Genomic DNA, 18,601 nt, shown 5'->3' on the forward strand with positions numbered 1-18,601 from the left:
ATAGAGAAAAAAGAAAGAGAAGAAAAATAATTAGTAAAAAAAAACTCAAAGTTGATAGCTTATAAGTTAGTCTAAATAAATTTGTAGTGTTTGATAAAATTAGCGGTTGAATTATCATATTAATATGAAACGACATAAGAAACATATGTTTAATCAATATTTAATTTTTTCATTTAATTAATATATGTAAAATTGAAATAATAAATGATAATCTATATCATATAAGCTCTTTGAATTAACTTATCAAAAAACATTATAAGTGAGTACAAATAAGCTATAAATTCTTGAGAAAATGATGGTTATCTAACATGTCTTCTTTAATCATAAGTTTATAAGTAGGAATGTAAGTGTGGTGGCATTTAGCATGGGAAAAGAAAGTATTTTCCCATCATGGGAAAGTTGAATTTGAGCCATTGATATAATAATAAAAATAATCAACGGATGAGATTGACTATTGGCAACCGAATGTTCACTTTTTGTAACAGTGTTTCTTTTGAAAACAAAAATCATTCCCTAGTCAATTACTTTTTTGGTAAACAATTTAATCACCTTAACTACTAATTAAATAACACTTTTTATTTCATTATCAATTCACACAAAAACATTGATTCATGATTCATCGTCTTCCTCTTTACTCCTGTGTTTTTTTTTTTTTCTATCTTGCTATAAAAGTGTTGGATTCTCAAAAAAATAATTGAATCTCATTAATTAGATTAACATTTATCCCAAGAAAAACCCAGATTGTTGAGATATTAAATTGACAACGTAACATTACACGTTTTCTTCATCTCTTCTTCAAAGATCTTCATCATCTTCACCAATTTTTCTTACTCAAAGTTCAGATCTAAAAAATCACAACAAGAAGAAATGTATAGATCTGAAAAATCACCACAACAATAGGACCACAGCCTTTTTTTTTATGGAGAAGTTTATGAAGAATCAGTTTATGGAGAACAGAGGGATTAAACAACAGAGTTCAGATGAATTCCACACCTACGGTTAACGAATTTCTCAGTTATTGAAACATTATTGGATTTTATGATGGAAACTTTTATGCCAGAGGTTTAATTTTTAGGTGAAAAAGTTACCACCATATGTAAATGATAGACAAAGGTCATGCCCTCACTTTACTGGTATAGTTCTAGATCTGAAGAGAAACTAAAAAACCCAGCTCAAAGAATGTTCATCAATGGCAGTTTGGAGTTTGGAGATTGACCTTTAAACAAAATTACTACTACATTTTTGGAATGTAATAAATTGAGAAAATGGGTAGGCACCGATCACTTCTCAGAGGAAGTGGAGATGTATTTATTAAATACAATGTTGCAAACTTAATCAATTAATTAAATTAAAATTTGTTCACATTTTAAAACAAATAAAAAAAGTGAAATAACTCAACCGGGACAAACTGCCATGTGGCAGTAAAAAGTGCATTTTCCCATCATGGGAAACTAGTTCCCTTACCCAGGCTAAACGCCACCTGTAGGAGTGTATCTGTCAGCATGGTTATTTGTGCCCATCTTAGATAAATATGGTAATTGTACCTAGCTCATATTCATCGGGTATTGTTAAGCAGGTAATCCACATATTTTGAGGTAACCGTGAGTATTTACAAATATCTATGGATAATAAAAAAAAATATGGATAATTTTTTTTAATAAAATGGATTTTTGTAATATTTTTTTTAATTATAAAAAATTCCTTCAAATTCATTTGAAGACACAAAAAATATACTAAAACATAATAATATATATAATTTTCATTCAATTTAACAACAAAAGGTCATCATATTCATTTCCACCTTTTTACAAAAACATAGTAATGTTTGTACATTTCATCACTAACAAAAACAATTTTCATCACATTCAATAAAAGCATAAAAAAAATATTTCCAACTCCTGAAATAACAAAGCTCCTTACTTTAATAACCTCACATTTATAAATATATACAAAGTTCTAGAGTTTTCTTTACACGGCTAACTTTTATATTTAACTAAGCATATTTAAGTTATTTTTGTAATTTATTAACATGTGCGGATATCCGCAAACACAAATGCTATTAAACTTGCATTTGTATCCATTAAGCCACCTCTCTTATGCCCGTGGCGGATTTTATTCACGGATATCCCGCAGATACATGTATTTTCGTCATCCCTGTTTATAAGTTAGCTTATTGTTTTTGTCAAATAGAACCTTAACTTATTCTATTTCAGTAGAAGACAAGCAGAGAAGATAAGCAAAGATGAAAAATTGGAAAGCCCCACATTTTGTTGAGAGAAATTATTTTTTACACAAATTTGATATTAAATTAGACAATAAATTAGATAGTTACCTCAATTCAAATATATGTAGTTAACACAGTTAACAAAATGTAAAACTCATTAATCATTCACAAAATATAATGAATTACAATTTAATGTATCAACCATGACTTTCAAGTATATATTTTAACACAGATTATAATGAATGAATTTCATGTATATTTGAACATAGAATATTTTAACATTATTTAAAGGGGTAATAGTCACTTTAGTCCCTCAATATGTAATGATTAGTCATTTTAGTCTTCATTGTATCAAAATCTCAAAATAGTCCCTGATTGTGCATTCTGTTAGTCAAAATAGTCTTTGACACTAAAATAACCTCTCATTGTTCACAATAACTCTTTTCATATAGGGACTAAAATGACAATAAATATGTACTTATAAGGACTAATATGACAATAAGTAATTATATTGGAGGACTAATCTGACAATATTAATGATATATTTTAACATTAAGGACTATTTTGACTAACAAAATGCACAATCAGGGACTACTTTGAAGTTTTGATACATTGAAGGACTATTTTGACTACTCATTACAATTTCAGGGACCAAAGTGACTATTACCCCTTATTTAAATGGATAAATATGTATAGTTTTTTTTAGGGAAAATATATATAGTTGAACCCTTGAAGGAAAAAAAAAAAAGTGATTGAGTTGTTTTTATGGTTAACGAGTTGCAACACCTATTCATTATATCATTAACCGTCTATTCAACATAATTAATCACATATTTAAACTTTTTTAACCATATAATTACTTCAAATTTGTTTGTCAAAATAACAAGTCTGCTAATGATTGTCCTGATGGCATATTGATTAAGGAGCAATAAAAGAAATTTCATCGGTCCATAAATCCTAATTTAACAGGCAAGAATGCCAAAATTGTTAGGTTCAACGTCATGATCAGGGTTCGAATATCTTCCACTTGTGTGTGAAACCATTTTGTCTATCTGCAAAAAAAAAAACTTCATTTTGAAAATACAACTTCATCTTAAAGATACAATAGTTATTAAAAATTCACACATAAGGAGAGGAATCAAGGTTCGAACTCTAGTCACTGTGTCCGAACCTAGCAATTTCTGCATTTTTTCTAATTGAGTATAACTTATGGACAAAATTATGACTTGTGGACAATTTACCTACCTCTTTTAGTTCCTTAAACAATGCTCTAAGCTGTGCATTTTCTTTAAATTATTAATGAAGCTAATCTTATAGCAGACACATCTTCATATGCAAGAATTAGTAAGCAGGATTACAGAAGAAGAGTAATAGACAAGATAAAAAAATATATACAATCTTACTAAAAACCAAATGAGTATATATACAAATGATGACACTTAAAACTTTCAAAGTTTACACAATCAAGGTTCTCAATTTGCCTTCATTTCTCCAACTAACGATTGGATCCAAGGTGATTAGTGAAAAACTAAAAGGTTAAAGCAAGCATAAGAGGTTACTTAAGAATTTACAACCAAACACTTCCTAAAGGGTCAAGCTTCTGAGATATACTACTAGTGTTCCTACTCCCTGAAACTAAAGTCACACTTCCTCTACTAACCCTTTTTGCATCTCCAAATCTTTCAACTGTACAATACAATAGCTTCTTAAAGATTCAAGAGTAAGACTTAACCAAACCAAAGTTAACAAAAGATCTAGACTTGAAAAGACCACTAAAGATTGATGATCTTGTAGGAGAATCTTGAGGTACAGATTCAGGACTACCCTTTACTTTGAGTATTGTGTTACCAATTGTTTGCCTAATGGATTCAATTGTCTTAGAATCAACAATACAACCAGAAGCTCCACGAACATAGAAAGTGTTAACAGCTTTTCCTCCTTTTGTTGTTACTTCTGCCCTTGTAACTGTGAGGCTATTCTCTCTAAAGATACGTGTTACGTTCGATAATAGGCCGACTCTGTCGGTGGTGCAGAGTTCTAGCTTCAAGCCCTTAACAAATTAACAAAACAAAAGACAAATTAGTAGTCATATAAATAAAAATTATATTAGCAGTAGACAGATAAACCAAGAATACCTAATTGCCACTTGTATAAAATAAACATGTAAAGACAATAGTTAAGATTCAGAAGATTGTTACTATTTACTAAAATATTGTTTAGGTTTTGTCAAGCCAACAAATTGTGGTTAAGTTCAAAGTAAACTAACAAGATTGTGGTCAAAGTCTATCAACTGCTATTCAACTAACCTTGGACCATTATCACAACTAGCAAGATTTTTCACATGTTATTTAAAATAAAGGGTCGTGGTCAACATAAAGTTTGAGTGAAAATTAAGAATAGATTATCTAACATGGAAAAGTAGGTGATAATGTTTAACAATATACAAGATAAACAATGAAGAGGGTCCCTGCAGGAAAACATAAATCACTAAATTAAGTGGATGCTTTGAAAATGAGACTAGCAAAATCACGATATTATCATGATTATTTTATTTTCGAAGTTCTAAAGTGTAGCTTTTGTTAAAATCACGGCATCATACCGTGATTCTGACAAATTTACTGCCAATCCAAATATCACTAAGTACTAACATCAAGTCCCTCACCTCAGAAACTCTTCTCTCAATAGCAGCTTCAAGACAATGTATCACTCTCTGTCTTTCTGCATCTGATTTTACAGGGGACCCATCTATATGCTTGATGTAATATTCCTACAATATACAATCAAATATACTATTAACCAATGAAATCACCTTATAAACCCAGCAAAGTACAGACCAAGCAACCAAAGGAATCTCACAAGTCTGTTTCCATGTTTATTTGTAAAGATTAAAGTGGTGAAATGATATATACCTGATATGCTTGTGGCCCCTCGGCATCAATATTAGCATGAAAAACCACATATTGCATATCTGTCAAAGTACAAACAGTGTCGAAAACAAGCTTTGGCCTATCCCTACATTCAATAGTAACAACAGAATAATCCTTATCAGACCAGTTCACAACATCAACATTTGGTCTTTGTTTCTCATCAAAATCGTCATCGTCAACACGTTCATAATCCCTATCATCAAACATCATCTGATGAAGCCTTCTATCAGTATGCGTCGAATCATCAGTAACAACAGTCTTAGCACCTCTTTTCCTGTTTCCACCACCAAGCACATTACACAGAAGCTCCTTGATTAGTGAAAGCCTCTGCGAGTCAGTTATAGCAGAACCTGTTTCCTCGTCGGTCACATGCATCACTGCTGCTGCGCGCATATTGTGAGTCCAAACCTCCGCATTCACTATGTTGCATTTGAGGTTTGTGAGAACAGCACTCACTTCTGAAAGCAATCCTGGCCTATCACTTCCCATAAGCTCTATTGCTGTGTGGTCCAGTGTTTGTTTAACACCAACAGATCTCATAGTAGTTGGAAAGCAGGATTCAGGACCAAGAGACTAAATCGATAAATAGCATCAAACAATGTACATAGTTAGTGGTTTTGTACAATAAAAAAGAACACAAAAGTTCACAAAAATAACCAAATGAGACACTCACCTTTCTAATGTAATCCAAAATGACTTCATCTGTTACCTTGTTTCCATCTTGGTCAGTTACATTAAAAACTGAAATACCAGAACATAAAAAATCAAACTTTTCCCCTCAAAAAGTTAAGATTATCAATTATCAATATACATACTTAGCGAAAAAGTGGAAAAAATTACTACCATCCATGAACCATCCACCATCAGAAGAAATGTAAGCCTTAGTTATGATGAGATTTAGATCAGTGAGGATTTGAACAACTTCAAGAAGTATTCCTTGTTTGTTAGCACTATCAACCTACAAAATACAAATTAACTTTCATTACTCCAAAATTTCAACAACAAAAAAAGCTTTTCATTAACCATAAAAACATAAATCACAGCATACTCAAAAAAAGGAGCAGAAGAGAAAAATAAACATACCCTTATAACAGTGGCATTTGGAGAGGCTCCATTATCAATTACAACCCTGAAAAAACAAATCAGCAAGTAGAAAATAATGAGGAATCATTGAAATTTTGTATCTATTTTTGCTAAATGTTAAAATGGAAAAAAAATTAGTACCTTGGAGGATTCATTCTTCTAAAGAGTTTCTCATATTCATCATCCATGTAATGAGACTGAGAATAGCTCATGTTGACTTCAGAAATAAAAGCTATGAAAGAGAAAAACAAAAACAAACAAACCAATCAAAACATAGAACATAAAAAACATAACCAATGAAAATCAAAAGCTAGTAAAAACTCAATAATACTAGTAAGAAGAAACATTAAATATATACATATAATAGGATAATGATGGGTTAAGGTAACCTTGTTTAGCAAGTTGTAGCCAAGTTGTAGTAAAAAGAACACAGCAGAAAGAGAGAGAAAAAGAGGAATATTTTGGCTTGGGACAAAGTGAGATGTGTAAAAAAAGAGTGACCAATTGTAAAGAAGATGAATAAACACAAGAATAACCACTTATTGAAGAAAGCCAAAAACCCATAAAAGAATAAGCTTTTTTAAACATGCTTAGCTGTTAATTAAACCATATTTTGCTAACTAAACACACCCAAAAGCCAGAAAGAAAGTGAGAGAGAAAACACAATTCATGATTAACACAAAAAAAAAAAAAAAAAATCAAACAAGAAAATTCACGATTAACAATTTGTGTTAACTAATTGAGGCATTAACGAAACATAAACCTTGTATCTAAATTTCCAAACCAAAGAAACAAAAAACAAGAACAAAAACAAAAGGAGAATCATTCACACAAAAGGGTGAAACCCAAAAGACAAAAACCATAGAAAACATCAAAAAATTTAAGAATGTTCAAAACCATGAAACAGAAATCTAAGAACAAAGCACGAGAAAGCAAAGAAAACAAAAAAAATTAAAAAAACAGAACTTACCCATTATAGTTCTTGATTAAGGATTGATGAAATGGTAGGGTAAATTTTCCTAGATTGGTTCGGTTCTTTCTCACACAAATGAAGAGTTTCTCTGTGAAAAACAACGTTGTTGTTGTTGTTACAAAGAAACAGTGGATATATATACACAAAAAAATACGTTTCAATTTCTTATAATAAAAATAAAATAAAATTAAAAAAATAAAAACAACCCACTGGGATCTCATATAGACACTTTTGATCTTCTCTCACTACTAAAATAAAATACTATTAATAACAATAAATAATAATTAATTCTATAATTAAAAAAATTATTAAACAGAGAAAAAATAAAAAATAATGAGAAGCACCCCGACACGATGCTCCAAAACCTGCAACTTAAAAAAAGTACCTAAAAAATTTCAGACCCTCTTTCTTATTTTATGTCACTATCTTTCTTTCTTTTTTTTTTTTTCCTATTTTTATTTTTGTTTTTTTGGGAGTAATTTTTTGTTTCTGTTAGAAGAAGATGAAAATAACAGAATGTTATAGAAGTAAAGTAAGTAGTAATAATGAAAATAGTAACTAACGGCGCACGTTAGTAAAATGGTAAATGCACACACGGTTACGATGTGGAATAAAAAGAAGGACGAAATGATGGTGGTAGTGTTGTTGATGAGCGCGTGAAGTGTTAAATGAACCACGTGCAGAAGAATATAGAGAGTGTAAATGCTAGTAATAACTAAAATATTATTCCAAAAAAAAAAAAAATACTAAAATATTTTAAATGATTGAGATGACTTTGATTTAAAGGATAGATCAAAAGAGTTGATGCAAAACTTTAATGGAACCAAAAAGTTGAAGGATAATTTTAAAAGGTTAAAATAAAAAGTTTTTTTAGGAAGTTAGATTAACTCATTTAAATCGACATCAGAGAGTATGAACACAATTTCAGGTCACAAGTCAATACCAACATGTCAACCCAAGTGGGTTGTTGAAATGAAAAGTTTGAATATTTATATGGAATAAAAACATATTTAACACAATTCTCTTCGATAACAAAAACGAAACTAATGTTATTCATACAATGAGCTTTGTCAAAGGACAAATTATTTACACCTGAATTCGATTATTGGTAGAACAATTCTTGGTCGTACTATATTTACATCACAACCAAACTCTAGATTACCAAAGTTATTTTCTATGAAAAATTGACGGGTTAACACGAAAAAAAAAATATAAAAATATCAAACACAAATTCTAAATTAAAAAAATATTGAAGTTGTTATATTGGATGTTGTGATTAAGATTCGAACTTCGATTCATCTATTTGTTTGAGTTATCATTTCGTCCATTTATAAAAAAAAGAAACAAAAATTTTCATTCCCTTAATTGTTTATGTTGTGATATGGCATGCCATTGATGAGTGCGAAAATATAGGTACTAGTGGTAGTTAGTATGCTCTAACGTCCTCCAACAGTAAAACTCCAAAGTTTAAGGAATGAATCAATGAATGATGGGAAGCTCGACTGATATCCGGGATTTACCATATCACCTTTTTATTGATCAGAAATTACTTTCTTTTTTTATTTTTATGAAATTATGAATCAGGATTTACCAGATCACTTTTTTATTATTATTGCACCATGATTTTATTTTTTTTAGGGATTTTGCACATGATTATTGCAATTTAAATCTGAAATTATTTGTATTTGTACACATGTATCTAAATCCAAATCAAGCCACGTAGATATTATATCTTTGGAACTGACCTATAAAAATTATAGTTAGTGCACAAAAATTAATTTCCAATCATTTTAGAATTATTAATCTCAAAAACCATTTACCATAAATTTGATATATTGAAAATAAAGGAAAGTGTTGAAAAGTGTCCATAGTTCACTTGTTAAGAAAACTAATATAAAATTTTTGTATTGATAATAGTGAAAAATTATTTTTTTATAAAGAAAGCAAAAAAAAATGTTGCTTTCCATGAAAATGTCTTTTTTTTTTTTCTTTCTAGTTTTTAAACAAGTACCACAAGGCCCAATAATAAAAAAAGTGAAAAATTGTAAATTGTTATCAATTAAAGTGGCAATAAGAGTTTTTTTTAGAAGTCCCGTAAGTGTAGCTCAGTTGGTAAGTTGTCTTTGAAATAACTAATTTTAGTTAATTTTTTTATAAAATGTATCAGCATTTTTTTTAACAGTCTCTATTTCATTATAAATATTTTATTTGCGTTGTCCAGTGAGCATAGCTCAGTTGGTAGCACAAATGCATTATTATATGCAGGGGACAGGGTTCGAATCCTGAATACCCCACTTACTCATCTTATAAGGTGAATTCTAGTCACTAAGCTACCTGACCAAAAAAATATATATATTAAAAAATATATATATATTTTATTTGAGTTGTGTACGGTTCTTACGAAAATAACCACTTGTGTTGCTTTCAATGATAAAATAAGTTACATTTATTATTATACCATCCTAAGAGTTTAAAACATTTTCATCTCAAATGAGATTTGACTTTAAAATTTTAACTTGAAACTTCAATTAAAATAACATTAAATAATTTGAATTACAAGATACATTTACAAATTTACATAATTAACAATTGTGAACAAAATACAATAATGTGGAAACACCCTGAAACTAGACTCTGACTGTAATTCGGTCTTTAGTGATACTTTAAAACCGTTTATACCTGAAAATGGAAATCAACATGGGGTGAGATATGAATTATCTTAGTGAGCTTCCAGACGTGAGATAAAATACAATCTTGTTATTGAACAAGATTTGTCATGAGATGTAAACATAGTCATGAATTCAAATATAATCGTTTGACAGACTTCAACTATTTCTTTACTATAAACATATTTATTCAATCATTTTCTCTTAACATTATATTTATAAATAATATAAGCAATCCTCTAGGTTACCGAACGTGGGAAAACCTCGATAATCAAAATTATTCTAGCAATCGTTAGGTAAGACGGAGATAGATTAACTCTGATAAACAGTGTCTGGTTTACCACTTCTTACGCGTCCCGTCGTAGACGGAGAATCCACCTAGCTAGGGCGAATCCTAATATCCCCACTCAATTTATCAGTCATCTAAACAATTATGAGACATTAACATATTAAGGAATGTCCAATTTAACATCGAATTCACCTTTTGATCAACCATCATCTTTTCATGTAACTTTCATCATTTAAGACTTCTTAGAAAAACATAGAACATGAAAGTATACATAGATTATAAAAACAGAATTTTCTACTAAACCATGTGTTAATCAAAGCCATAAAAGACATATAAATTGAAGTTATAATTTTTTGTAAATTTTTCTAATGATAACCAATACACATACAACAACAATGCATTTGGTCCCATATCCAAATTCAAAGTAATAAATTGTCTAAAAATCGTACACTAAAACTGATCTGCAAAAACAAATCCATAACTGAAGTTCATAAAACCATCAAGTAAATCCGTCATATGAAATCAAACATTTTTGAATATTTTACTAGGAGTAGCCAATTTTTAAATTGACGTTATGCAATTGGACCCGTCTAAAAATTCAAAATCAATAAATTCATAAAAATCACGCACTAAATCTATTTTATGCAGGAAATTCTAGTTAATCCTCAAAGTTTCATTTTCATATGCAACAATAATCACTTTGTAACATCCCAAACTGCAAGGAAATTCTAGTTAATCCTCAAAGTTTCATTTTCATATGCAACAATAATCACTTTGTAACATCCCAAACTGCTTTTAGGATTGCCGACTAACCCCACAAACCAACACGAGTCTTATCAGCGTGTTTTGTCTTCACTCGCACGCTCACCGGGAAACTTCCCAGTAGGAAACCCATCCCAAAATTGCTCCAAGTCAAGCACGCTTAACTGTGGAGTTCTTATGGAATGAGCTACCGAAAAGAAGATGCATCATGATGATATAGATAGTACCAAACAATTCTTATAAAGTCTTCCTTTAACCATGCAGTCCCATACCTGCACGGCCTCAGGATCCCTCTCATTCCGATGTGATTCGGTCGTCTAGAAGCTGTCGGGAGCCGCAGGGAGCCGCACATTGTCGTGCTTTGTGCTCCGGCGACCACTCCCCTCCCTCATCAGCCTTGGGTCTTACATGCCCACCAATGCAGTCCCATACCTGCACGGCCTCAGGATCCCTCTCATTCCGATGTGATTCGGTCGTCTAGAAGCTGTCGGGAGCCGCACATTGTCGTGCTTTGTGCTCCGGCGACCACTCCCCTCCCTCATCAGCCTTGGGTCTTACATGCCCACCAGCTTTCGCTTGGTTCGTCCCCGAACCACACCGTACTGAGAGAGGTCTGTTCTGATACCATTTGTAACATCCCAAACTGCTTTTAGGATTGCCGACTAACCCCACAAACCAACACGAGTCTTTTCAGCGTGTTTTTTCCTCACTCGCACGCTCACCGGGAAACTTCCCAGTAGGTCACCCATCCCAAAATTGCTCCAAGTCAAGCACGCTTAACTGTGGAGTTCTTATGGAATGAGCTACCGAAAAGAAGATGCATCTTGTTGATATAGATAGTACCAAACAATTCTTATAAAGTCTTCCTTTAACCATGCAGTCACATACCTGCATGGCCTCAGGATCCCTCTCATTCCGATGTGATTCGGTCGTCTAGAAGCTGACGGGAGCCGCTCATTGTCGTGCCTTGTGCACCGGCGACCACTCCACACCCTCATCAGCCTTGGGTGTTACACACTTCACCGCAAAGCCCAATTAAGTAGTTAAAACTATGAACCTTTAATTCATTTTATCATTCACTATCAATTTAGCAAAAGTACACAAACTAATTAATGCAACAACCTTACTCTTAAAATCTAACATGCATAATGGACCCTTTACTTTCTTCAGCTAATTCCTAACCCCATAACCCAAAAATAGTAAATTTAGATTATGCAGGAGGGATGAGGAAAAGGGGAAACCCACCTCTAATTGATGATGATAATTGCTTCCAAAGCTTGTTTCTCCTCTCTAATTCTACTTGCTTTTGCTTCAATTTCTTCTCTTTCTTGAAACCCTAATTTCCTTTGCTCCACATCTTCATTCCTAATTTCAGTTTCACTCATCTAGATTTTCTCCATGAGATTAAACTAAACCTTCAGATTACATGATTGCTTGTGAGTTTTGATTTCAGAATGGAGGAATTGGTTAGAATGAGGGTTTGGTATGGAAGAGAGGGTGAGCAACATGAGGGAGTAAGAGAGAGAGGTGAGGAAATGAAGTTAAAACTCTGACTTTGTTTGGGGTTTTTCTTATATATAGGTGATTGTTTCATTTACTCTTTTGCCTTCCCTAAACATGGTAATTCTCCTTGTGTCTTTTTCTAAGTTTGGGTCTAAAAGTGGTTGGACTTACTAATTTTCTTAGTTCATTCTCTAATTTCTTCTCTAATTACCTTAGTTAGGATTAACAATGGTATCAGTATGAATTATTTAGATAAGGAAGTTTGCGGATTATTACAATTATATCACTATTATTTTTGTAGTTGTCTTTAGAGGTTATTAGTGTTGTTGGTACGAGATATAATAAATAATACTATATTAATGAGAAAAATACTTAATGTTTCATTAGTATTTTAAAGTAACAATTAGTTTGAGTCATAGAAATATTATTATAAATGGAACAGTAATAATGATGCCTTTTTTTTGTTCTTTGAAAAGAAAAAGGTAATTAATTTCTCTAAGGTGAATTTTATGGTGTTTTACAATTTTTTTTTCCTCTTAGTCAAAAAAGTGAAATATTTAGATGAACCTGACTTATTGGAAAGAGCGAGTTAAAATGTCCTGGATATATGGCATAGGAGTGTGTAAATGTAATAACCCCTAAAGTTTGTTATGCAGCTAAAATTGCTTTATAGTAGTGAAAGTTGCATTGAAATGAGTAACATGTTAAGAAATTTTAACACTGTAAATTTGCATAATTAAAAGAAGTGCATAGCTCTTTAGGAGGCGGATATATAAGTTTCAATATCATATCAGAATCTTTTGCTTTTGGGGTGGCGAGTGCCCCTAATCCTATGTAGTCAGTTATGTCCCTGCCTGGAAGAAAACAAAGTCATTAGCTATATAATAATAAAACTAAAACGCTTAAGATGAACCCACAAAAGATGAAAATCAAAAGATAATTTTTTTCGTATTTAGCTTTAGACCACCAAAAAGGTAGAAGGTTCACTTTATCAAATAATTGTTCAGAGATGGCCCTTTTTTACTGAAAAATGTGATAATTAATTTCTTTCCAAATACCCCAAGCACAGAACAGTCAAATCAAATGAAGAGAAAATCATCATTTTCTTGATCCATCAGAACTACTGTCTGATTGAATACATAATTGATCCGGTTGGACCTAAAAAGATGGTTTATTAGTTAAGATTTGTTGACTTGATGGAGATCTGAGCTTCGTTTGTCTTCCTTGAGCCTATCTATGTTTAGTCTTCCGTTTCAGGTCCATCTCCACCGGAGAGGGGGTGGTGTACCTGTATGCGCTCCGACGCCCAAGTCAGTGAGGGATTCAAGAGATTATGTGAATATAGAATGGGTAAGAAGTTGCATACCTGACCCAATGCTAAGCATGGGTATATATAGTGATCAACTAGGCTTAACTGTAACCCTTGCTTCTGCAGTTGTACCTGGTGGTACGAACATGAGTAACCCTCAGGGAAACGAGAAACTCATGGCCCTATACAAACGTGAGTAACTCTCAACCCATACCATGATCCAGTAGGTTATATGGTGTGTCCATCGTATGGTGTTGCCTGATTAGTGGACTCGGGTTGGACCCGAGCTTATACGGATTGGGCCTTGGGATAGTTCAAAACAGTTACCCTCTAAGATATAGGCTGAGGGGGCCAGACTGTCGCTTGATAGAAGTTTCTCCAAGGACCCGTCTATATAGGCAAGGATTTTGTCAGACCTTGTCATCTTGGACTTTGAAGGGCCTCACCAAGATTTGAACAGGCCTACGAGGTTTTTGGTAATCTCGCTACCAGAGCTTACGACCAATTGGTTTTTGAGTGTTCGAACCTCGTGGGCGTACTTGGATGACTCTTTATTGTAAACTCCTTAAGTTTATCTTGGAAGCTTTGAGGTTATGTTCTAGTCGATAGTTGTTTCCCTTTGTTGAGGGGGTTATATTTGAGGCATAGATGATTATAGACCTATTTATCCCATAAAAGCGTAATGATGTTTCCTAGGTGATAATGTGTGTCGTTATATCACCTCGCTTACTAAAGAGATCGTATCTGTTGGATAACACCCTTCGTTTTCGACCTTTGAATCCCTTCAAAACTTGGATAGGTTTGATGCCTATTTGTGGGGAGGATCCTTTCCATTATTTCTTACTATTCTATCTCTCTGTCTCTCTCCCGCTTATGGATCTTTATACTACCTTGTTTCTTTCCAACCATCTGGTGACTCAATTGAATCACGACCTCTTCTCCTTCTATATCAGGTGAGTGTTTCCCCTTTCTCTCTTATTGGTTAGCTTCTCATTCTTTGTTGTTTTACGTGCATGTTTTATCGACATGCTATCGTTGGGTCGTTATGGTGGCTCAAAAGTGTGTGGCGGTAAGAGGGATAAAAATCACAATCTTGTTATGAGAATTTTTATTTTAAATCTGGTTATGGATTAAGTTTGTTTTGTTCTACCTCTCTTTAGTATTCCTTTCACTAGATTGCGTGTTGTGGGAAAGAAGATGATTTACCCAACCAGCGACCTTATCATTCTTGTAGGACATCTCGAATCTTTCCCCTTGTTGAAATAAGTCTATTCGGGCATGCCTTCAACCTTCAGCTATCCAAACAAGGTGTGGGATTTCAAGCCTTCGTTCTTATTGGACTCACCCGATGATTGGGTCGTTGAGCCTCTGGCCTTTGAGGATTGCATTTGTGGTTTGTTGGGAACATTCTCTCCCGATGTATAACAATGTATTGCGGGTCATCGAGGTTAAACTCCCTTTGTCGGCCTTTCATGTTAAGGTTCTACCTTGGGTCAACGATGTTCCTTCTCAAATCCATCCATAGTTTTAGGGTTATATAGAGGCTTTCAATCGTATATGTGAGTGTTACCAGGTCAGTCTCGAGGTGAAGAATTTTTTCTCTATATTTCAGTTTCAATCGGATGCCACCAAAGGTTTCAGTTATATGGGGCTCATTTCCTTCTACCAACACCCTGCTAAGTTCTTTGAGCCCTACAAGGAGTCCATCAAAAAATTCAAGTTTTAGTTTGTGGCTATGATGCCTCGACCGCTGGCCTACCCCAACATTTGTGTCCATACGGTAGGGAATGGCGGGGAGAGCATGTGCACCTTAACGTTTTATTTTTATTGGTTGACGGACCCGTTCGTCCATGGGAGTGAGAAGTTGCTTGTTCCCACTTTGGCTCTCAGGCTCTCCTTATAGGTTTTATATCACAATTTGAAGGACTTTATTGATATGTTCCACCCTTTCATAGTGTTAAAAAAACGTATAGAGGAGGCTTCAAAACTGAACCTGGGAATCGATATATCTCAATTTTCTGATGTGCGAATCTATGACCAAATCCATCTCCCTTTTGGGTAAGTTTCTCTTATTACCATCTCTCTCTGTCTCGTAATCTTTCTTGCGTGTTATTTTGATATTTTGCTTCTTGCCGCAGGTGACATGCCCTAGCCTCATATTCAAATTCGAAGAAAAGGCGACATATCACTCGCCTGGAGGTTTAAGTGGGGATGACCTCTTCTGAATTGGTAGACCTTGCTAGTAACGACGAGGACTCTCGGGTCCCGATTTCTCAGTGGAATGTGATTCCTTCCCGTTCTCAACTTTTGAGGAAGAGAGGCCCCTCAGGTGAGACATCGTATTAAATAGAGGTCGTGGCCATTGGAGAAGATCTGCTTGGGAGGCTCAAACTTTTCTACAATCGTCTTGTGCCTCCTTCTCTTAGCGTCCTTGGGAGTCTATTAGATAAGGTTGAACTTAGTGCCTTCGTCGGCCTAGATCTTGCCTCTCGTTTTTATTGAAGCTCAAGTAGTGGTATTTTGGTTGGAGCTCTTCCTCATTCACAATTCACTAAAACTATTAATATATCTAATGCTAATAACATTTTTATATAACTTTTCTTAACCTATGAGTAAAAGAAGCTAAGGTTAATCTTCTAGTTCAACAGTATGAACTATTCAGAATGAAGGAAGGTGAATATATTGAAACTACGTTCTTAAGGTTTTCAGACTCTTGTATTTGGGCTTCATGTTCTAAATAAGAGTTATACTATACCTAATCATGACAAGAAGATTATGAGAAGTCTTCCTGATAAGTGGAGACCTAAGGTTATTGTTATTTGTGAAGCTTAGGACTTAAAATAGATTAGCTTAGAGAACTTGATAAACTCTCTTAAGAGTTATGAGATGGAGCTTATAGGTGATGCACCAACTAAGAAGTCCAAGTACATATGTCTGAAGTCTAAAGGTAAAGCTGCTAAAGCACTTCAAGCTGTAGAATCTGAATAAGAAGCTCTAAAGGGAGATTTTGAAGATGGTTCCAATGTTGAAGAAATGACTTTTCTGACCAAGAGGCTTCAATATCTGAACTAGTAGAAAAAAAGGTTTCATGTGAGAAGTAGTGGATCTTGATGATCAAGCTACAAAGAAAAGAAAGATGAAACAAAGGTTTGCTTCAACTGAAAGAAACCTGATCACTTCATTGTTGATTGTCATGATCTTCATAATGACAAGTTGATGGTCGTATTAGACAAGTGTACCAAATCGTTTGCCGAATAATAAATTGATAAGTAGAGTATTGTATCCACAGGGACTGCCGTTTCTTCCAAACAACTCAAATTAATTATTTTAAGTTGATGATATAAAATAAAAGAGTTAATGGTTATAGATTGCAATTTTTATCTATTTGCAACAGAGCAAGTTACCTGGTTTGGTTGCAGAAAAGTAAGCAGCGGTTAGGACTCTTTGCATCCCCCCTATTAATTTTGTTGGATATTGAATAACAGTCATGTCGCGTTTAGTTATCTTAAGTAGGCTATACAAGTGATGAGGCTGTTGAGACGTTCTAACCTAGTCGACTGTCAAGATGCACTTGCTGATCGCACGTTGATCCTTACGTGCGGGGTCTATACTATCTCAGTTGATCTAGGTTTATCCCTCATATGGCTAACTACATCTGCTGATCGCACGGTGATCCTTAAATTGGCTTAAACTAGGTTTCCAAAGGCAATGAAGGCCAATGTTCCCGAAGTTCTTCCCATCTATGAATCTTAGGACACTCATAGCATAATATCATTCTCCCCTAAGTAGTTCTATAAACGGGCATCCCTATCAGCGTCTACCTTACCTAGAGGTCAAGGATAATAGTCTTACTAGGTTCACTCCCCTTGGTCCTTGTTTCCCTAATTATTAACTAGTTACATCCTATGTTTAGCAGATTTTACTCAATATTAGTAATGTCACCTCCTAAGTACTTACTACTACGGCCAACTCGCTTTCGCTATATTTCGTCTAGTTATTAATCACTTACTTCCTAGACAATTAATTATTAGTATAAGGATATAAATATCAAGATATAAGCATCCAGATAGTAATAGCAATGTTAGGTCATGTGACAACCTAAGTACCTAATCTAGGGTTGCACTTCGCCATAATAAACTAATCCTAATAAAACTTAATACCGAACAGAAAATAAAATAAAATAAACGACATTAATATTAAATAATTATCCAATAAAAAAATATTGGTTCATCTTAGAACCCTAGCCTATAATTATCTAGTTACACATGATAACTAAGACAAAATACAAAAAGATAAAAACATACCCTAGAAAAGATAGGAGAAGATAGATCTCCTCCGGCTCCTAGAATCGTCTTCCTCTTGAACTGCTCCAGTTGTGAACGAGAAATTGTGAATGAGGAAGACGATATTTATAGGGAAAATTTCCACCCAACTTAGGCTTAAAACATGGGCTTCCAAGGGCGAAAAATTCATGAAAAGTGACTATTTTTACAAGAAACAGGGCGCCTAGCGCCTGATACCATGCACCTGGCGCATGTGCCTGCCATGCTGTCACAGCCCAGTTTTTGCTAGAATTATTTTATTTGTTTATTATGTGTGTTTACATGTGCTTGTATGTGATTAATTGTCTCTGTGTGTATTTTATTCGGGATTAGTATAGTTTGGCTTAAGGACGGTATTTTAGTCATTTCGGACTCAAGGGTAATTTGATCTTTTGGTGAGCAAGGGTAAATTAGTCTTTTGGTTACGAGAGTTATTTTTAGTGGTTTGGGTTGCAATAAATATTCTTACTAAGTTACTAGTTAGTTGGGGCAATTAATTAAGAGTCGGTAACTATCCGTTATTTTTTTATCCGTTAAGTGGGT

The 18,601-nt window shown here is 33.6% G+C and overlaps 1 protein-coding gene across 2 annotated transcripts; it reads right to left on the reverse strand.

The window, feature by feature from the left end:
- Nucleotides 1-3,595: 3,595 nt before the first annotated feature.
- Nucleotides 3,596-7,845, reverse strand: ACR4 (ACT domain repeat 4). Of its 2 annotated transcripts, none has more exons than XM_085715152.1 (9): nucleotides 7,593-7,845; nucleotides 7,205-7,295; nucleotides 6,376-6,466; nucleotides 6,235-6,280; nucleotides 5,995-6,109; nucleotides 5,825-5,892; nucleotides 5,134-5,724; nucleotides 4,887-4,991; nucleotides 3,596-4,274 (listed from the first exon to the last, which is right to left on the reverse strand). In XM_085715152.1, the coding sequence occupies exons 2-9, from the start codon at nucleotides 7,206-7,208 to the stop codon at nucleotides 3,939-3,941; spliced, it is 1,356 nt and encodes a 451-aa protein (XP_085571278.1). In that variant the 5' UTR covers nucleotides 7,209-7,295; nucleotides 7,593-7,845; the 3' UTR covers nucleotides 3,596-3,938. The 2 variants fall into 2 exon arrangements, with proteins under 2 accessions (XP_085571278.1, XP_085571279.1); XM_085715153.1 differs by having other exon boundaries at nucleotides 7,552-7,594.
- Nucleotides 7,846-18,601: the final 10,756 nt, after the last annotated feature.

The sequence above is a fragment of the Medicago sativa genome, chromosome 5 (genome assembly GCF_051527215.1).
Source record: "Medicago sativa cultivar Bolivia chromosome 5, Bolivia_mono, whole genome shotgun sequence".
NCBI lineage: Eukaryota > Viridiplantae > Streptophyta > Magnoliopsida > Fabales > Fabaceae > Medicago > Medicago sativa.

Excerpts from the sequence above, each read along its gene's own strand:
- ACR4 (XM_085715152.1), bottom strand. Across the intron at positions 6,281-6,375 it reads AGAAGAATGAATCCTCCAAG|GGTTGTAATTGATAATGGAG; the intron begins GTACTAATTTTT and ends TTGTTTTTTCAG. Across the intron at positions 6,110-6,234 it reads CAAATGCCACTGTTATAAGG|GTTGATAGTGCTAACAAACA; the intron begins GTATGTTTATTT and ends TGTATTTTGTAG.